This window comes from Nuphar pumila, chromosome 12, assembly GCF_984573655.1.
Source record: "Nuphar pumila chromosome 12, dmNupPumi1.hap1.1, whole genome shotgun sequence".
Lineage (NCBI taxonomy): Eukaryota > Viridiplantae > Streptophyta > Magnoliopsida > Nymphaeales > Nymphaeaceae > Nuphar > Nuphar pumila.
The window spans coordinates 105,407,974-105,430,718 of NC_143260.1; the positions used below are offsets into that span (position 1 = coordinate 105,407,974).

Here is a 22,745-nt window from a genome sequence, read left to right on the forward strand (position 1 = left end):
TATTTTCACATTGCATTGCATATCACGAGTTATGATTAAATTTTGACATGATAAGAAATCCATATGACGTAAATTAAATAAGTGCACGAAATAATGATGTCTTGGCTAAAGCCATACCATATGTGAAAAAAATCATGGTTCATATGATGATAAAAATACCACATGGCTTTATGAAAAATAATCCATAGCATGTGTGAAAAACATTATACTTGAAAATGAAGGAAAATGCACGTAGTTGTGAGAAATAACCCATAGCATGTGTGTAAACCTTGTATTTAAAATGAATGATAAAAAACCTACATGAATATGTGGACAAATAACTCATGGCATATGAAAAAAACATCATACTTAGATATTGATATAACCTAAGGAATTTTGCATGTTTATTTGATGCATATTTTGTAATGAAGTGCTATATGCGATACATGATGCAAGAGTCATGATATAATATTGTTGTTCATGTATGGCAAGTGTGAGATTTTAGATCTAGATAATGGATCTAGTGTGGCTATAATGATCCCACATTCAAATCCAATGAGCCCCACAACGGACTCGTAACTCATAAGAAATATAAATGTATGCATTGAAATGCATTAAACTATATTAAAATTATATTTTAATTAATAGTAATTAAGGTCAGGAAAAGGCTACCCAAGGGAGGGCTGATCTCGAGCATCATCCCACCTGATGAAGGCCATTTACCAAATCTCTATCTTCTCTCCTCCCTCACTATGCGCACACCACGATCTTAAACCCATCAGTTATTTCCATTCATAGTAAAATTTGAGCTCTAACACAACGAAGTTCTCACTTAATTGCTTCCACCATGGTAACTGAATGGCTGGTCATTGTAATGCTGCATCACTATTGTTCTAGGTTAGAGCATCCAAGTATGCTTTCATAACATAGATGTTGAAAAAATGAACTCTTTCTGAATGAAACATTGATGTTTGATGGTTTATAGTTGATCCTTTACACATATTTGACGTTTGTTGCTTGATGTTATACTTTCTATATATGGTTTTTGGAATTAAAAAATAGATTTTAAAATTTCTTTATGTAAAATTTAATCGTGTAATCAATTTGTTTTCTTTTGATTTTTATTTTTTTTTACTTTTTTCAGAAATTATTTTATTTTTTATTTTCTTCAAGTTTTGCTGATAAAAACTTGATAAAAAAATGAATAGAAATTATCATTTTAAATTTTTGTCACTATAATCAAACTCAAACTGATTAATTTATAAAACTAAAAATGATTAACTCGTTTTAAACTTTTAGTGATGAATCCATCTAATGTTAAACCTAACAGGTTTAATGATAAATTGAGCCTATATATAAATATTAGATCAAACCTACAATTATCCAAACATTTGTTGGGTGCATCGAGTTTGTTTTATAGGTGGCAACCAGCGTGCTTACTTTATAAGTCAGAACAAGCTCTTTACGAGTCAAGCACATCTCAAGCAAGCAATTATGAAGGTTACCCAACTATCAACGTCATACGAGCAGACCACTTTGACCACCTTTTTATTGTGACACAAGAGGACACGTTGATTTAGGCGCATATTCACACGATCATTATTTTAACATTTTAAATAAATGTAATATTTTTATAACATTTCAATAAAATTATTTTTAAATATTAAAACATCACAAATATTTTTTTTAGATAATTCAAGAAAAAAATCCTATCACGGACCACATGTTGGCTGGCTTGCTGTTTGTTAATGGGTTTCCCTGCCCACCAAAGTGTACACACAGCTTCAACCTTGCTGTCAAGAACGCCACTCATGGGTTTTGAACTTGTAATGTCCCATGAACTTGGTGACATTTACAATCACTCTTTTCAAATAAGGAGATTTTTTGGGAATTTTTTATTAATAAAAAAAAACTTTCATATCTTCGTCTCATTTTTATTTATTTTTTAAATTGCACATTAAATCCACAGTCCGTGTCCTCGTGTCGACGTCTATTTGTGACATCGCTCCCTGTTAACGATACCATGCCATGCACGTGCCTGGTGTATGGCCAAGTCACGTGTACCCTCCCAATGGGGATTAAGGGCAGGAGTCAAGAGTGGATGACAACACCCCCATAGAAGAGAGAGAGAGAGAGAGAGAGAGAGAGAGAGAAAAGTGACATTTTTTTCAAAACCAACGGCCAAACCGAAATCACCTCAGAGCGCCTAAGAAGTATCGAAGACAGAGAGAGACTGACTCATCGGTCGATCCAACCTTACGAGCTACCTCTCCTTCTGTGAGCGCCGCCCCCAGCACATCGATCCCCAGATTGAGAGAGAGGAGAAGGATGTCTTCCTTGCCCCATTTTCCGGCGACGTCCACCGTCCGTACGGCGTCCGACCTACTGCGGAGCTCATTCTCCGGCGGTGGCGCATCCCTCAGAACCCTTGGCCGTGTGCCGCTCGGTATCCGGCCGCGGCGGCCGGAGCTCGGCGTCCTCTGCATGAAGAAGATGCGGAAGGTAAAGAAGCACGACTACCCCTGGCCGGACCCCAAGGACGTCGATCCGGATGTTAAAAGAGGGGCGACGAGCTACCTGTCGGAGTTCAAGCCGCCCCACGAGAAGCCGAAGCCCGTGCCGCTCCCGTTCGAGAAGCCGTTGATGGATCTCGAGAAGAAGATCATCGATGTGAGCTACTGAGATTCTCGATCCCTTTTTTTTTTCCCTTTTTCAGGAGTGATTTAGAGGTTTTCGTTGGGGTCCTAGATGGATTTGTGGATAAATAAGTTTATTTTCATTAATTTGCCGACTTTTTTTGTTGGATCCTTAAGTGATGATATGATCATGATCGTCAAAAGCCAGTAACATTCCTCTTTTCTTTTCTCTCTCTGTTTTTCTTGTTTCTCTTTCTGGCAATGCTTCACGACAGTGATTATGAGGGAATTCTCTTGAGTGATTAGTTTTCCCGAAGAGTATATTGATTTTAGGGCATTATGTTTGAGTGAGATATATAGAGGCTTCAGTGCATGCAATTATAGTGTTTGTCCTTGCTGAAATGGATGCTTGATTTTTGTATTGATGTATGTTTTGATTCCAACAATTTAATCACAATTTTCTAAGAAAACAGTGTTTTATTTATAAGTTTGGATTGTGGTGTGAGAATCATATCCAAATTAGAGTTCCTGTGATATATTTATGGATTCAAGATGATCAGATTTAAGTAAATTTGTAGCGGGAGTATCTATTAAGGAGCATGCCTTACAGTTGCCTGTATCATGCTTTGGTTTTATCTAAAGTGTGATTCAAGGTTGGGGCGCACTGATGAAATGCTTGATTAAGAAGTTCTTTTTTTAGGAGTGATTTGGAGGTTTTTGCTGATCTCATAGATGGATTTGTGGATAAATTAGGGTTTTATTTGAACTTTTGTGAAGATTTCGAGCTTGATTTCAATTTCTCGGAATTCTTCTTTTTGTGATTCTGTTGAAGAGATTTTCGTTCTGATGCTTAAGTGATGGTATGATTAGGATCATCCAATGCGAGTAGGATTCCTCTTTTAAGGTCTTTTCTGCCTGTTATTTTTTTCTTGTTTGTCTATCTGGTAATGCTGTGTGATAGTGAATTATGAGGGAATTTGCTTTTGTGATTAGTTTTCCTTGAAGAATATACTTATTTAACAGCATTGCGTTTTGGGTGTTGAGAGAGAATAATCAGCAACATTGGGGAAATCCTAATGGATTTTATTTTAGCACTTAACTTGTTGGTTCTTTCTGAAATGGATGCTTGAATTCTGGATTAATGCATGTTTTTAATTCTGTTATGCCGTGGATCTGTACCCTTTAATCACAATTTGTTAAGAAAAACCAACAGATCCACTTGTCTGGCAGGAGCAGTTAGTGCATGTCACCTTGTGTTGGGACATTGCAAGTTCGAACCCCATGGTATGGTTGTATAACTGGTAGGGGTCTGCGGCGTCTGCCTAACGCCAGCTTTCTCGGTCGAAAAAAATGTGATGATAAGAATCATGTTGAAAATAAGAGTTCTATCTGGTGATAAATTTGTTAATTCAAAATGATAATATGTAGGTGATGTGCAAGGAAAATGCTTAGTAGAGTTGGCATGTGTTGTATTACCTTTGTCTATATTCATGCTTTGGAATTGGTCCTTCACTAATGTGTGTTCTATATTGGGGCACATTGAAGAAATGCATGATTCCATTTTTTTTAGTACCTCATATGGTTTTCCTCTATTGTTTATTTTTCTTTTAAATTTTCTCATTTCTAATATATATATATATATATATATATATATATATATATATAGAGAGAGAGAGAGAGAGAGAGAGAGAGAGAGAGAGAGAGAGAGAGAGAGAGAGAGAGAGAGAGAGAGAGAGAGAGAGAGAGTCAATGGTAAGGTGTGATATGAACAAGGGATCCTGGTTATGAGCAAATGCCAAGCTCAGGGACATTCCCTCTTGATTATGGTTTCTGGTTTTAGAGTGTGCCACTTGGATATTTTATGTTTATATTCACACACCATACTTTAAACCAAGGTTGTAAGTATCGTATCGTTGGTCAGGCTTAAATTAAGACCGTATTGTATCGTATTGTAAAATATCATAAATCTTCAATAAAATTTTTTAAAATTTCCAAAAAAATAAGAAAAACCAGAAAAATTAACAAAAATTCTAAAAAAATCATCACACGAAACAATGATGAATTGCATAAAATACAACAATAAAATAACGTATAAAGCATTTATGTCTTTATGAGCCGCATAAGACATCATCAAACATCAACTAATATAGAATCATAAATAATATTGCATGCATATCTCACAAGAACAATGCAAAATATTAAATATCTTGCAATTAAGAATATGTCACAAGACTCATAATTCCATATTACATAAACAAAAACAAAATAACCAAGTTTGTGAACAATTAAGTATTAAATAACCAAGTTTTTTAAAACATATTATATAATGATAATCATCTTCATCACTATTATCTTCTTCTCCTCCTCCTCCTTTTTCGACATCCATATGTAACTTCAGAATATCAACTGGCAGATTTTTTCACCAAATCGTTGTGCTCTCCGTGATTCAACTTCCTTCTTGGCAAACTTTTAGTCATTATGCCCTAAGTTTGAGGGGGGGTGTTAAATTATAATCCATAAGGCAATGCATTTTCTAATATATATTTTATATGTATAAAAGAAGATACATATATATATATATATATTTCATATATTTGTACATGTATCCATCTACTTATATATATAATATATATTTCTTTTTTGTATTAGCTGTAGGGGTATTTTAGTTGTTTTACGCATATTCATGTCGTTGAATATGATTGTAATTCTTCCTTTTAATTTTTCTTATTTTTGTAACTTTTTTTTATGTACTATTTCTGTACAAACAGTCAGCCACTGACTGTTGTACACAGTTAAGAATAAGAGACGTTGGGCTGACTCCCAACGGCTCTAATTGGAGCTGTTGGGAATCAGCCCAACAACTCTTATGAGTTGCTAAGCTTATAAATAAGGGCTGTAAGCCCATTGTAAAGTAGAGTAATACGGAGAGAAGTTTTGTCTCCTTACATTTATAAAAACAGTGCATTTATTGCACTTCTTTTGTTTTGTGGTGTAAAGCATTTGAGTGCTAATTTATGCTATCATTTGAAGTATCAAGTTACTTGAAAACTTGATTGTTTGCAAGGATTTTTCACAGATGTATGGGTGTATCGTACGATACACCTGATACGGGTAGGATACACACTTGTATCGCAGAACCCAAAAGTAACAATACATATTGTACTCTATCGTACGATACTTACAACACTGCTTTAAACATAACAATCACTGGTAACAATCTTAGTTGTCAAAAGCGGCCTAGGTGCCAGCCTAGGGCACCGCCTAGGCAGGCTAGGCACAGGGCACCGCCTAGGCGTTTGGGTGTAGGCGGTAGGGCGCTATTTTTTTGCCTAGGCCCTGCCTCGGCTGCAAATCATGGTTTTTTTTTTTGTTTCCTTCCTCCCACCCCAAAAGCATTTTTTTTGTTCTCTCCTTTTCTTGCATTTTTTCCTTCTTATTGATTTCTTATTTTTTTCTTCTTCCTCCTTTCACCCCTTTGCCTTCTCTTTTTCTTCCTCTTCTTCTTTTTTACCCCTTTTTTCCTCATTTTTTTTATTTTCTTCTTCTTCCTCCTCATGTCTCTCCACCCTCTTCTTCTTTTCTTCTTTTTTTGTCTTTTTCATTTTTTTTCTTCCTTCTTTTTTATTTTTGTACATGTATGCCTATGTTTTTAACACATGCGCCCGTACACACGTATATAAAATCTGTTTTACAGTTATATATATATATATATATATATATATATATATATATATATATATATATATATATATATATATATATATATATGAGTAGGGTGTAACAGTGAATGACATGTTGTCCACTGTTAATGGATGAGAGCCCACTGCTGATGGCCTGTGCGATCAGTGGCAGGTGCTGGTTTAAAAAAACAGATTTAGCGTCTGTTCTTGACTGCCGATAAAAGCAGGTTTTCCCCAGTGCTTTAGTGGCAGTCAAGACCGCCGCTAAACCACTGTTTTTCGTGATCTCAAAAAACAGATGCTCAATGAACGTTCTACGATTGGGCATCCATTATTACACCCAATCGATATATATATATATATATATATATATATATATATATATATATATATATATATATATATATATATATATATATACTATGTCACATGGGTGCGGGCGCGGGTGCGGGTGCGGGGATTCGGCACTTCCAAAAAACCCGGGTGCGGGGGTGCGGCAGGGGCAAAAATATAAATAAATATATATATATATATATATATATATATATATATATATATATATATATATATATATATATATATATGCGACGCGGGTTTTTTCAAATTTCATCTTATATACAGCTGCACGCACCCATTTCGTCAGGAGAACAGGAGAACAGGAGAACAGGAGAACGGTGGAAATCCTTTACTAAAAAACCCATCATTATCATTTATTATAGAGAGAGAAAATCCTTTACGAAAAAGGATTGAAAAGCAACTGCTGTCAGCTGTCATTTATTGTGGAGAGAGAAAATCCTTTACGAAATTGAAAAAGCAGGAGCAGCAGCTGCTGTCATTTATTGTGGAGAGAGAAAATCCTTTACGAAATTGAAAAGGCAGGAGCAGCAGCTGCTGTCATTTATTGTGGAGAGAGAAAATCTTTTACGAAATTGAAAAGGCAGCTGCTGTCAGCAGAATTTTTTTTTTAAAAAAATTTCGCAGCCCATTTCGTAGGGCAAAATTTTTTTTTTTAAAAAAAAAATCCAAACAAAAATGGACCGAAATGATCCTGGGTGCGGTCAACGCACCCAGGATTGGGTTGCCCTCACCCGCACCCGCATCCGCGTCGAGTCGCGTCGACGCGGGTGCGGCACCCTGCTAGCTGAATCCCTGTGACATATATATATATATATATATATATATATATATATATATATATATATATATATATATATATATATATATATATATATAAGAACGGGGATCATTCTGTCCCCTTTTTATTTAGGTCACTGTAAAGACCCTCCAAATATCAAAGTTTTGGGTGTTTAATGTTCAATTTGAACTGTTAGATGTGTTTATCAATATTTATTTATTAAGAAACACGCTTTGTTTCAAATTGATTTGAATCATTTGATGTAAAAATGTGAACATTTTATCATGAAATTGTAATATGATATCAACCATTGATTTTTTTACCTATTTAAAATACACATCTGAGCTTAATCAATTATATGTTCTCTATTTAGTAAACAATGATAAACACATCTAATGTTCGGTTCAAGCATAAAACATTTAAAACTATGATTTTTGGAGGGTCCTAACGGTGACCTAATGAAACAGGGGTAAGATAGTTCCCATTCTCTCTCTCTCTCTCTCTCTCTCCTTATATATATTTATATGTTTTATGTTTAAGGTTATGCAATTTCACGAATACTGTGACATGTTACAATGAATTACACACTTCATCCACAATTACAATCATATATTTTTTACTAAATTTAATTATTTATTGTAATATTTTTGCTTTTCTTGATGTTTTGTTTTTTTGGTCTTGCCTACGTCGACTAGTCCGCCTATGCTCCGACTAGTCCTTTTAGGGGTCTTCCATCTAGGCTCCGACTAGAGCTTTTGACAACTAAGGTGACAGTAATATCCCATGTGCCCATTGAATTGGTTCGAGAACTTCGGCATTGAATATGACTTAACTACCCAGAGTTTACATGTGACGAGAGTTCAATGTCTATAATCACCATCTACATGGTGATACAAATAACCGTGTTCAATTTTTTTTTTCAGGCCTTTTTTTTCACCTGTTCATTCAGCTAGATCACATTTATTTTCTTTATCCTGCAGATAAAGAAGATGGCTGAAGATACTGGTTTGGATTTCAGTGACAAGATAAGTTTGTTGGAGAACAAGTATCAACAGGTAAAATCCCCTTGATGTGTGGTTAGCTAGATGGTTTAACTGATACATTTTAATGTTTTCTGCATATCATGTAAGCCTTTTTTTCCATCTTTGACTTTTTTGGTCAGATTTAATATCGTCACTTACAATTTCTTCATTTTCAAAACTTTGAAATCTTGTAGCTGCAGTTTCAATTGGGTCAGAGTTGCATGTATTTATAGATTACTTAAGTTATCAGGATCTTGCTTTAGTTATTTCACATATGTGTGTATAGTACAAATTAGCTAGCCAAGGCAAGATCATATGAAATAGATGGAGTCATGGACAAGGTGTTGGTCTTTATGTTCAAAGACAGATATACAGGGACACACGAGGTGTTTGTTTGACATAAAATTAGCAGCTAAGTCATTGAAGAAAAAAGGTGAACAAAAAGGAAATCAACAGAAAGATAAACAGAATGTGTGAGACACTATTGCTGTTTGAGATGATGGTTGATATTCTAATACATTTAAGTGTATTACTTTTTGAATGAGATATTGCTTCCATGATCTGCTATCTATACTCCATTGCTTTTCTTCCCTATGGCTTGGAGATTTTCAGTACTCATTGTTAGTGGGTCTATATACATAATGTTGTATTCATAATGTATTTATAATGTGCATTCAGTCATTCATTGGTGTAGCAGAGGTAGTTTGGTAAATGTTCACCCCATTCTCGTGTAAAAGTCAATTGCCATGATGTCATTGAAAGGCCCGGCTATTCTCATTGATTTCTGTTTAGACCTTTTTTAATCTGTATTTTTTGCTTGGCATCATTAGGTTAAAGGCTTCCTTAAGAGTGTGATATTGTACCAAAATCACAGGTGCATATTGCAATTCCATGGTGATTTTAGCTTGAAGCATGATAATTTGGCATAACCCAGATTATGCTTGTAGTTTTGCTTAGAACTTGGAAGATATCCAAGAAGCAATCGGCGTATCCTTGAATCTGGGTAGCCTGCTATAAGCAGTATTTGACCGTGGAATTGTCTCCTGCCAATCATCTTTTCATTGAGGATAGACTGATGTTGCTCTTGAAGACTTTGCATTGTGCTTCTTTTTCCAGCGTCTGTTATTTGCAACTTAAGGAGTGGTGTTGTAGCTATGGCATACAGATGGAGAGACTCTTAATGATCCTATATTTACAATTAGATAGTTGGGAACTTGATCTATTTGACTATTTCTAGGGCCAACATTACTTTTGCAGTCCATGTTAGCCAACTCATGAATAAATTTAGATCCACTCACTTGGTAGTAGTGCTTAGGATTGTTCGTTATGTTAGGGATGCTATGCATCAAGGTTGTAAGTAGCGTATCGTTTACCCATATCGGTTGGGCCCAAAGTTAGATACATAGAAAATCATAATTTTTTTTAAAAAATCATAACACATGAAACAATAATGAATTGCAAAAAATACAACCATAAAATCACATATGAAGCATTTATGTCTCTATGAGCTGCATAATGTTAAATTGTCTACGAAGAGACAATACACATACGAGCACAAATACTTTATAAAAGAAGTGCACGATGGTACTCTCACAACACTTGAACAAAATATGCAAAAAGCATATAAATAATAAACATGCAATAATGCATGTTAGAAAGGGACTTGGAATGCATTGGATTCAATAATGAACCCATACCTATGCACGTGAAGTGCAAACATACCCATTAAAGGGAACAACATAAGCACATAATGTGCTAATACATAAAACCCAAAAAGGGAAAAATATGACATAAAGTCATAAGTTACATATCATTGAAGAATAAATGGAAAAGGGGTAAAAACCCCATTACAATGGAGCATAAGCTCCCTCAAGAAGTGGAGAATTCAAAGGGGAAGAGCCCCCTATTTATAACCCTTTGAGGAGCCACATTGGGGGCTCCCAAAGGAGTCGTTGGGAGCCCCCAACGGTCACATTTGTGACCGTTGGGGGCTCCCCAACGACTCTTTTGGGGAGTCCTCCAATGTGGCGCAAACCACAAAAATCATATTTTAAAAAATAAAAACAAAAAGATAAAAGAAAGAATTACAATCATATTCCGAAATAGAATATGCGAAAAATGACTAAATTACCCCTATTGCCTAAAATAGAGAAATATATATTTTATATATATATAATTAGGATAATACATATGCATATATACCATATATGAATATGTATTATACTTTATATATATAAAATATATATAATATTACAAATGTTGGATGATACATTTTAACACATAAGACATCATCAAACATCAACTAATATAGATAATATTGCAATGCATATCTCACAAGAACAATGCAAAATATTAAATATCTTTCAATCACTCTCACGCAAAAACCCTCTCCCTTGCGCACGAATAGACACCCAAAGCACTCTCATGCCTCTTAGGGTATGTGGGTTCTCCTCTAAAGGCCTCTACACAAATGAAAGAATCGGTCCTAGGAGGTCTTTAAACTCAAATAAAAAAAGTTGAGTTTTGACCCTTTTAAAGTGCACGATACAACCAATACGGATACGATACACACTTGTATCATCATACGAATGTGTATCATATCGAGTTAGGCCATAGTTACGATATGTATCGTACCGTATCTTATGATGCGGTACAATACTTACAACATTGCTATTTGTTATGTTTTGTTTTTCTTTATTTCCCTCGTTCTTGGAGTTGAGAGCATACTGTGATGCAGATTTTAGAGGTACATCATAGGATATACACTCTACTTTAGGTTTTTACTTATTATTAGGGGACTCCTTGATATCATAGAAGTGCAAAAAATTGCAACAAGTTGATTTCTTAACCACTGAACCTGGGTATAGAGTCATGACACAGGTCACTGCTGAAATCATATGGCTAAAGTGGTTATTGGAAGAAATGGGTGTAAAGATGGAAAAGAGCACAACTTTGCATTGTGACAATCCAAGTGCAATTCACATAGCTGAAAATCTAGGATTCCATGAGAGAACGAAGCACATAAAGATAGTTTTTCACTTTACATATAGGGCATAGTTGGAGGGTATGATTTCACTATCATATATTGGTTCAACACATTCGGTTGCAGATTGCTTTACCAAGAGTTTGTCCCTATATGCTTTACAGACATTCCTTTCCAAACTTGGATGATTGCATTCGCATCACCTCGAGTTTGAGGGGGAATGTTAATGGGCCTATGTACACAATGTTGTATGAATAATGTATTTATAATGTGTATTCAGTCATTCATTAGTGTAGCAGGGCTAGTTTGGTGAATATTCACCCCATTCTCATGTAAAAGTCAATTGCCATGTATCTAGGGGTATTTTAGTTGCAATTTGTTGTACTCTAAAAGGGGTGGACCCCTATAAGCCTTGTATTTCCTTCTTTTGTAGCTAATGAAGCTTCTAGTTATCTTCTTTCTCCCTTCTTGCTTCTTCTATTCATCCTCCATAAATCCATATGCTTCCAAACTCATGTAGTGTTGAAATGTTGTTTCATTACATACAAGAATATATTGACTATAAAATATGAATTTAGGCTACTATTAATAGTGGAAATTTGCTGCTTCTGTCTTTGACAAAAATCAGTTTTGTGTTTTGATTGCAGGCTCTAAAGGATCTATACACTCATCTCACTCCTATACAGAGACTAAGTATTGCTCGGCATCCTAATAGGCCAACTTTTCTTGACCATGTGCTAAACATCACTGATAAGGTTGGTGAGTTTCATCTGTTAAAACTGTCATCAGGACTTCCAGATATCACTTAGTCTGAGTTTGGATGAAACTGTTCTGACTGGATGATTAATCATACTTAACATCATCTGTTTGAAATTTCATTTAGTGGGTGGAGCTCCATGGTGATCGTGCTGGTTATGATGATCCAGCCATTGTGACAGGCCTTGGCAGCATAGATGGTAAAACCTACATGTTCATGGGTCATCAGAAAGGAAGAAACACAAAAGAGAACATTCATCGGAATTTTGGCATGCCAACTCCACATGGGTATGTTTTTAAAGGCTTTTCCCATGTAAATAATTTGATAAAGTGGTGCAAGAATTGTTGAATCAGGCCTGAAAGGGGCCTGACCGCCAAACCTAGATCTAGCGACCAGCCAACCGACAGGCAGAAAGAGGGAAATAGAGAGAGAGAGAGAGTCGTTATTTTTTCATTCATCCCTAATCCCTTCTTAAAGGGATTAGTTAAAATTAGTTTACAAAAAGAGCCAATCTAATTTTCTATAATTACATATTGCTACCCAAACACATAAATATTCTCTTTTAACACTCCCCCTCAAGCAAGAGCATATATATCTGTCATGCTCAGCTTGTCACAACATCGAAGAAAGCCCGCACTAGCAAGAGGTTTAGTAAACACATCAACAGCTTGATCCTCTGAAGCAACATGACAAATAGAGAATTGTCCTGTTTGCACATATCTCTTATGTAGTGACAATCAACTTCAATGTGTTTCGTCCTCTCATGAAACACCAGATTGTTAGCAATATAGGTGTCTGCTCTGTTATCACATCTCATCACCATTGGCGTTGAGGTCTTTACCTGTAGGTCTCTAAGAACTAATCTCACCCATATTATTTCAGCTGCAGTTTGAGCCATGGCTCTATATTCTGACTCAGCACTAGATCGGGCTACTACGGTCTGCTTTTTACTTCTTTAAGTAATTAAATTTTTACCTATAAACACACAGAACCCCGTAGTGGACTTTCTATCATTAATGTCTCCAACATAGTCAACATCAAAATAGGCAACTATATCAAGAGAGGAGCTTGGTTTGTATAGTAGTCCCTTTCCAGGAGAAGATTTCAAATACCTGAGAATCATCATTGCTCGCAATGCACTGGGGTTGGTTTATCCATGAACTGACTTATCTTGCTCACAACTAAGGAAATATCTGGTCTTGTCACTGTAACGTACAGGAGTTTACCAACTAGAGACCTGAAACTTCTACTGTCAACAGGTTCTGCTTGTCCATCAAACATGTGAAGTTTAGGATCCATTGGAATATTAGCAGGTTTGGCTCCTAACATTCATGTTTCCTGCAACAAATCAAGTACATACTTCCTGTGATAGAACTAACCCCTTACTGTTTCGAGCTACCTCTATACCCAAGAAATATCTAAGAGGACCAAGATCTTTGGTAACAAAGTGCTTCTGAAGACGAGCTTTGGTATATGAGATATCCTTTGTATTGCTTCCTGTGAGTATAATATCATCCACGTACACAACCATAACCACAACACCCGTGGGAGTTTTCTTAACAAATAATGAGTGATCTGATGCTGACCTATTAAAGCCAAATGCAGACATACTCTCAGACAACTTCTGAAACCACGCACGTGGACTTTACTTTAGACCATATATTGCTTTCTTTAACTTGCACACCTGGTAACACTCTCCCTGAACCTCGAACCCCGGAGGTTGCTGTATATACACAGTCTCATACAAATCACCATACAAAAAGGCGTTCTTCATATCCAACTGGCATAAACTCCATCCATTATGTACAACCACTGATATGACAATCCGAATAGTGCCAAGGCAAGCCACTGGAGAAAAGTTTCAAAGAAGTCTACCCCGTATGTCTGTGTGTACTCTTTTGCTACCAACCTAGCTTTGTAACGTTCGATTGAGCTATCTGAATTGTATTTAATGGTGTAGACCTACTTACACCCTACAATATCAGCATCGACTGGAGGAGTAACCAACTCCCAGGTATTTCGTGAAACTAAGGCATCCTTCTCTTCTTCTATAACTACTTTCCATTTGAGGTCTAATACTGCTTGATGGTGATTAAGCGGGAGAGATGCAACAGATAGAGCTATAATGAACTTCTTCATATGACTCCCAAGTCCTGCGTCTGTAACAAACTTAGAAATGGGATGTAAAGTGCATTGCCTTTTACCTTTCCTGAGAGCAATGGGCAAGTCATCATCCACAGTAGAGACTTCAATCGTGGCAGGAGGACTTACTTTTGAGGAAGCAGGTAGTGGAGATTTTGATTCCAGAGGAGATCTACGAGAGTATACCACAGGAGGGTCATGATACCGCGTCCGAGTGTGTGAGGTAGGAACGCTTATAGGAATTGACTCCAAGGGAAGAGGTGGGATAGGTAAAGGCATAGCATCTTCCTGATCGCATTGTAATCTGGAGGCGGTACTTGAAAAAAAAGGAACAAACTCAAAAAAGGATACATCCGCACTGACATACTCCCTACGAGAAATGAGATCATAACACCGGTACCCCTTTTGGTTTCTTGGATAACCCACAAAGACACACTTTATGGCTTGAGCAGACAATTTGTCTCGATGAGGCTCTAGTTTATGAACAAAGCAAACACACCCAAACACCTTGGGAGAGATCGAGAAAAGATGTGCATTGGGATATAGGATTTTCAAGGAAATTTGTTCTCCCAACGAGGATGACGGCATGCGATTAATAAGGTAGCATGCTGTAAGAATGACATCTCCCCAATATGATGGAGGCATGCTTGATTGTAACATAAGGGTGTGTGCAACATCTAGAAGATGTTTATGCTTCCTTTCAGCTACCTCATTTTGTTGGGAGGTATGGGCACAAGTAGTTTGAGGTCAAATGCCACGATTTCTATAAAACAGTTGTAACTCATTGGTTTTAAACTCAAGAGCATTGTCAGTGCAAATAATCTTGACAAGAGAATCAAACTGAGTTTTTATTTCAATAATGAGAGACATAAGGATCGAAGGAACTTTCGATCTGTCTTTTATTAAAAACACTCATGACAATCTGGAAAAATCATCGACAATGACTAAGTAATAACGACACTGTGACCTACTGCAAACTCTACTAGGCCCCCATACATCAACGTGAAGAAGCTCAAACAACCTTTGACTCGATGGACTCTGACTGGAAGGAAAAGAACTCCTGTAGTGTTTATCCAACTGACAGGCTTCACACTGAAACGAGGCAAAAGGTGGAATCTGAGGAAGAAGTCGACGAAGTTTTGACAGCGGAACATGACCAAGACGAAGATGCCATTGATAAGAACTGGAGGATGACTCGGACACGGTGTGCACGACTCCAAGTGGTTGATGTAGATAGTAGACTCCTCCTTCTTTATAGCCTTTACCAATCCTCTTTCCCGTCAGCAAATCCTGAAACATGCAACACAAAGGATCAAAGATTACTCTATAATTGTGCTCCTTTGCAATACGGCTAACTGATAATAAATTTTGAGGAAAGGAAGGAGCATGAAACACATCTGTCAACTGAAGTAACGGAGAAATGAAAACATTTCCTTGACCCACAATGGGTGATGAGCTCCCATCGGCCAGGACAATATTGTGATCTTCACACATGGGATCTAACTTAAAAAAATTCCTAGACGTCCCACATAGGTGCCTAGAGGCACCTGAATCAATAATCCATCTACTGCCTTGGTAATTTAATCCATCACCTGCGGAGCAAGCAACATCAGCAATGGGAGTAACTGTGCTCGATCTAGACGGGCGGTGAGGCATCAATTCTTCGTACTCTGCACGACTAAGAGTGACTGAATTATTGGAGGAGTCAGTGGGAGTCTCTGTGTCAAGCTTTGCAACTTGAGCCTTGGTCATATTTGATGTCTGAGAAGGGGGTTGACCATTTTTATCCCAACACCTGTCTTCAAGATGTCCCAATTTTCCACAGAAGGTACACTGAAGTCTACCTCTTTCTTCTATGCCTCTGCCTCGACCTCTTCCATGAGAATTTAAGAAATTTTCTCTTCCACGACCCGAGGTGACTACAAGAGCAGATGCTTGTGAATCAGACTGTGTATGTGGAAGAGTGATAGCTAATCTGCTCTGGCGGTTGTAAGCCTCGGCAAGAGTCGGGACATCAGATCCAGTCAACATCTGAACCTTGGCAATAAAAAATTCAGATGATAGCCCAGTGAGAAATCTTGCAACCATGGTTTGCTTCTGATGGGACTTCTGCTTGGTACAACATAGGGGCCTGTGTGCATTCAACCTTTCAAAAGCGGATTTTACAGATGCATAATATTGAGACAATGTTTGATCTCCTTGCTGCAGTTGATAAATCTCCTGCTCAACTTGCAAGATGCAGCTAACATTGGTCTCGTGGGAGTACGTATCTCGAAGATTGTCCCACATCTGTTTAGCGGAGGTATAGTAAATAAGACCGTCAGCTATATGAGGCAATACACTGTTCATAATCCAAGATATAACGATATTGTTATCTTTATCCCATGTGCTGTATTTTCCTGATTTATCGGCTGGTTCTTGTTCTAATAGAATATGCTTTTTTCGATGACCTGAAATGGACATCATAAAAGTCCGAGACCACCTGGCATAGTTGGAGTCATCTAGCTTGACAAAAGACCCATAAGAAAAAGGGTTTGCAAAGGCCTTATATTCTCCAAGAAGCTCTCTTTTTAGATCACCGTCTTTAGACTGCAAATCAGCCATATTGATTGAGACTCAACGAGCCACCAGATAGGACCTGCACGTATACAGTCTCCCTAGAGAAGATCCTGGTCTTATCTGATCATAGTCTTCACAAAATTTTTTTTAGACCAACCCAGATCTGATCTGCGACCGACGAAAAGGGAAAAAAAAAATTCACGTCAGATCTGACGTGACCTTAAGTCAGATTTGATATATGGTTTGACTCCACCACGTTAATCCACAAGCAGTTTTCACGCAAGGTCTGATCCTAATTCCTAATCCGAATCTGCCACGACAATTTTTTTTCGACCTTCAGCAAATCAGATCTCTGCTTGATCTGATTCTTCACGACCTTCGACAGATCAGATCTCCACTCGATCTGATTCCACGACTTTTTGCATCAGATCTCCACTAGATCTGATCTTCTCCACAATCCACACGCCACGATCATCTTCAGCATCACCGATCAACAGTGGAATCCCAAATGAGGGTCCGACTCTGATACCATGTTGAATCAGGCCTGAAAGGGGCCTGGCTGCCAGACCTAGATCCAACGACCAGCCGACCCACAGGCAGAAAGAGGGAAATCAAGCGAGCGCGCGCGCGCGCGAGAGAGAGAGAGAGAGAGAGAGAGAGAGAGAGAGAGAGAGAGAGAGAGAGAGAGAGAGAGAGAGAGAGAGAGAGAGTCGTTATTTTTTCATTCATCCCTAATCCCTTCTTAAAGGGATTAGTTAAAATTAGTTTACAAAAAGAGCCAATCCAATTTTCCATAATTACATATTGCTACCCAAACACATAAATATTCTCTTTTAACAAGAATATCAGATATGTTTCTACAGGCTTTATCATTTGTATGATCTGATAAAGTAATAAGAATAGTTCTGTGTATCCGGCTGATGCTGGGCCTTTTGGGGCATCCAGAGCAACCCAACCCATTGCCTTCCTTTTAATCGGGATGGCATTTCATGTACTAGGTTTTGGGTCTCGGCCCAGCCTGGCACTTTGGCTAGTCAGTTTTGACCTGGCTGTTGACCATCTCACTCCATCTAATAAATAGACCGTGCTGTCCCATTTCCTGCCACTAGATGTCAGCATGTCTCCATTGTTCCTATATTACAGAGGGAATTTTTTTGCCAGTATGAATTTCCTTGAGATCATAGGCATTAGTTTTCTCTAGTCTCTCCTGAATCAGTGGCTTCACTTGAAATTTGTAGCTTATACTTTTTGAGATGTATATCTGACAAAGTTGTTTCTCAATGAAGCTATCGTAAGGCCTTACGTATGATGTACTATGCTGATCATCATGGTTTTCCCATTGTTACATTCATTGATACACCTGGAGCTTTTGCGGATCTTAAATCAGAGGAAATTGGTCAAGTATGTAACTTCATTCTGAACTCTTCAAGGGCTAATATGGAAGTTGTAATATGAAAAAGGATGCCCTAGTGAAAGTATCAAATGATTTTCCTCTCTTCGTTATGCTTGTAGGGAGAAGCCATAGCACATAACTTGAGAACCATGTTCGGCCTGAAGGTGCCAATCGTTACTGTTATTATAGGGGAAGGTGGTTCTGGTGGTGCCCTTGCTATAGGCTGCGCGAACAAATTGTTAATGTTGGAAAATTCTGTTTTCTACGTTGCCAGGTCAGTGCATTCTCTTCTGTGGATGATCTTTATATTCTTCTCATTTCCATTGCTTTGTTGGAGGAAAGGATTAATAAAAGAAAAGGCAACATGATACAACTTGGATATCTTTATGGCAATATAACATATTGAGGGTTTTCTTGCTAGCCAATTCTGGAAATAAGAGATTAGAGATTACATAACTCTTGTTTGAAGCATCTTAGAGTAATAAGTGGCTCATAAAATGAAAAAAAAGGTAAACAAATTGTTTTTAAGCCTTGAGGATGGACTAGATTGATGGTATATGTTTTTCTTCGTAGAGATTTTGTAGTTCTTTTCTTTTTGTTTTGTATCTAAATGGAATGCGTGAAATTGTTCTAGTTGCTATACATGCATTTCATTATAATGTCTGTTATTTATTGATAATTTACTATAGTTTTTTGGACAACCCCTTTCAGTTTCCTGTTACTGCTTATACAATAGAGGCTCTAGATTTTCTATGTTGGACTAATTATGTTACTAGAAGTAGTCATGCATATCATGTTTGCATAACCTTCTTAAGTGTGTTATTTGGTGATTAGTTGCTGACACCTATGGTATGAGAACCAAAGTTGAGGAAGCGGGAAGCGGGAAGCGGGAAGCGGGAAGCGAGACACTTCTAAAATTTTAGAAAGACTCAAAAGCGAACCAGGAATCATCTTGGAAGCGAGAAGAGAAGCGAACTGCAAGCAACCTAGGAATCAAACCAAAAGCGAACCAGTATTCGAAAGGGAAACAAAGAAGGAAGTAACCTAGGATTCGAGTGGGAAGCGAATAGGAATCGAACAAGAAGTGAAAATGTAGTTATATTTTTCCTAATTTATCCAAATATAAGATTTATGTTTACCATTAACAAAATAAAATATGAGTAGATAACATTTTTCCTAACACAAGCAAAGTAGCAAACTATATAAGATCAAATGATGGTGAACCACACAAAGCAAACAAATATCTATGCCTTTGTGTGAAGAAGCTACCACAAATCTATAAACTAATCACATTTGCAACTAAACAATTTTCTTAATTAAAAAGTTTCTGGTTGGATCATCGGCCCTAACATATATGCATGGATGATTTGATGAATCGATTCTTATTTTACTTTACATTGTATTCATGGAATGTCAGTGACAAACAAATAAATTTTTAATTTCCCTACTTCTACAAGCAAAAAGCCAAACACACACACACCACACACACCAATTGACACCTTTAGCACATGTATCTCCAGCATACTGAAAATATCTTATACTATCACCAAGATTTTCTCGAATAGAAGTATAGAATCCAACAATTTCAAAGTATCATCTAGTTGTGGTTGGAAACTTGGAATGGATATGCTCATAAAGAAATTCGGACACACAAACAAGGGCAACCAAAGGCTATGTTTAATTACTAGTTCACAATATCCTATTAAAGAGCCATATGAAGGAACCAAAGAAGGTTAGATTGATACCATATCTTCTCAGATGAAAGCACATGGAATGAAATTGGGCAAAAACATACAGTTAAAATGTTAAACTAAACACACACACTCAGAGAGAGAGAGAGAGAGAGAGAGAGAGAGAGAGAGAGAGAGAGAGAGAGAGAGAGAGTTGGGAATGAAAACCATAAATCCTACTCGATTTATGTTTTTTTACAAATTTTTTTAACGCCCATTTTTCCCTTTTAAAAAACAATGTTTCTTTTGTTTTTTTGATAAAAAAACAATTTATTAAGGGGTAAAAGTGTCAAATCCCCAACATATTGTGCTTCCCTTAAATGGGAAGCTCACTTCTCAATATTGGGGAAGTGTGCTTCCTATTTAAAAGGCACGCTTCCCGAGCATTTCGGAAGCGCGTTTGCGCTTCCGAAACACGTTTAGGGGAAGCCCCAATGCTAATGACGTTTCCGGTCTCTCTTGGAGGTGTTATCATTTTAAAGAGAACATATTTTAAGACTGCTGATACAATTATCCTTGATAGGAAAAAAATTAAGTCTTCATGATACCATTCTGTTGGCGCACTAGATAAGGGACTAACTTTAGCATTAACAAAATGGTGGAGAAGATACTGAGGTGATATAATTTGGTCAAGGGTCGTTTAAATGATTTCTAGAAGATAGTGATCCTTGCTGAAGCTGATATTAGATATAAGCATAAATTTCTTTATCATTTGTATGGACTGCAACCTTTGCAGATGCAGAAAAAGATCAGAGTTGATGCTTTTGCTGTACTTGGGTTGAACTTAGAAATATGAAACTCGCAGACAATTTGACTAGGGAGGATTTTTGCTATAGGCAGTTTCTATATGAAAATCCTCACATGTAGAAGTGCTCAGAAATGTTAAGTTATATATATATATATAGGAAATACTCATTAGGGGTATTTTAGTCTTTTCACAGTATTATAATAGGCTAATAGTCTTATATTTTCCCCTTTATTTGTAACTTAGTAATTAAGTTTAGGCTTGAGGGCATTTAGGTAATAGGCCAATAGAGTCGTTGGGACCTCCCCAACGGCTCTATTTCTAGCCATTGGAAAGGTCCCAATGGCCCTATGTGGCTTGTGTTGTGTATAAAATTATAAATTGGGGTGTTCCCCCTCTTGTATATGTAATGCTTTCTCAAGCATTTTATCTCTCATATATATATATATATTATTTTACTTGTGTTCTTGGCCCCTAAGAGGCCCTTGTGCATGTGTGCTTGTATTGACCCATAAGTGGTCTTTGATTGGTTGTGTTCTTGTGTTCTTGTAAGCCTATAAGAGGCACCTACTTGTATCTTTTGATTTCATTGCAAGAAATAACAGCAGTAGTTTTTGTACTCTGTATCCTTGATTACTGGTTTGGGGTATTTAAGTTGTTCTGTTATTTATTTGTTTGCATTCATTGATTTTCTGCTGGGTTCAATTTTTGCCTGTTATTGGTTTGCTTTAATATGGGTGAATTTGGCAACTTCCAAAACCCTATTTTCATTGATTGCATTTCGATCCATAATTTAGTGATGAAATACTTATTTTGCTTTCACATGCACCATAGATATCATTTTTCAAACATGTTTCTTCTTAATTTTTAACTGGTACTTTGCATCTGATTCTTTGAAACAGTCCAGAAGCATGTGCAGCAATTTTGTGGAAGAGTGCCCAAGCTGCTCCAAAGGTATTTCAAGATTCTGTCAGTTATAGCAATGGGTCTTCACTGGTTGTTACATTTTAGAATGTGTATTATCCTTTTCCAGGCAGCTGAGAAGTTGAGGATAACTTCTACAGAATTGTGCAAGCTGAAAATTGCAGATGGCATTATTGCGGTAACTCACGCACCATCCTCCTGTTAAATTGTATCTCATATATATCTCTCTCTCTATATATATATATAGAGAGAGAGACATATACATATATATTTTATATATATGTCTATGTATCTATCTATCTATCTATCTATATTCTTTCTTTGTAATACCCTCTAGGGGTAAAAGTGTCTTTTCACATGTATTATGCATATTTACTTGAATATGCTTTTTCTTTTTCTTCTTTTTTTCTTTTTATTTTATTTTCTTTTTTCTTTTTTTTATTGTTTGGAGGGGCCCACAATATAGACGTTGGACCCCTCCAACGGTCATAAATATGATCGTTGGAGGGGCTCCAACGTCTATATGGGAGCCCGTCCTTGGGTCCCTTGTAGCCTATAAATAAATGGTATTTCCCCATTGTAATGTTATGCTTTTTAGTGTATTTTCTCTCAATAAATGTAACAACCCGTTAAAAAAAAAAAAATGGTTAGGATTCGGGTCGGATCCGGACCCGGACCCAATGGAGGCACCGCCTCCCTCGTGCCTTTAAAAAGATAAGGCAGGGGGGGGGTTTCAAATACGAAACCCTCCCCCTCGCTGTCTCTTCTCCCTCACCGCCTCCCGACTCTCCCTCGCTCGTCTGCTGCCGCCATTTGCGACCTCTCTCCGCCGCCGCCGCCGACCACCAGGTACGTTCTCCCTCCTCTTCTTCTCCTTTTTTTTCCGTCTCTCTCTCCCATTCCTCCCCCCCCTCGGTTCTTCGTTGCACAGGGAGGGGAGGGCTGAGCCTCCTCCCTGCTTTCGTACGGCAGGCGAGGGGCGGAGCCCCCTCCCTACTTCCGTACGGCAGGGGAGGGGCTGGGCCCCTCTTCCCTGCTCTCTGCTACGGCAGGGGAGGGG

The 22,745-nt window shown here is 37.4% G+C and overlaps 1 protein-coding gene across 1 annotated transcript in view; it reads left to right on the forward strand.

Annotated features, from left to right (window-relative positions):
• The first annotated feature begins 2,097 nt into the window (after positions 1-2,097).
• LOC149821465 (acetyl-coenzyme A carboxylase carboxyl transferase subunit alpha, chloroplastic-like) overlaps positions 2,098-22,745 on the forward strand; it is a 94,712-nt gene continuing 74,064 nt past the window's right edge. The window contains exons 1-8 of the mRNA XM_089983593.1: positions 2,098-2,649; positions 8,411-8,485; positions 12,083-12,190; positions 12,319-12,479; positions 18,180-18,294; positions 18,406-18,560; positions 21,664-21,715; positions 21,795-21,863. Coding sequence (XP_089839719.1) covers positions 2,308-2,649; positions 8,411-8,485; positions 12,083-12,190; positions 12,319-12,479; positions 18,180-18,294; positions 18,406-18,560; positions 21,664-21,715; positions 21,795-21,863 — 1,077 coding nt within the window. The 5' untranslated portion in view covers positions 2,098-2,307. The remainder of the gene's footprint in view (positions 2,650-8,410; positions 8,486-12,082; positions 12,191-12,318; positions 12,480-18,179; positions 18,295-18,405; positions 18,561-21,663; positions 21,716-21,794; positions 21,864-22,745) is intronic.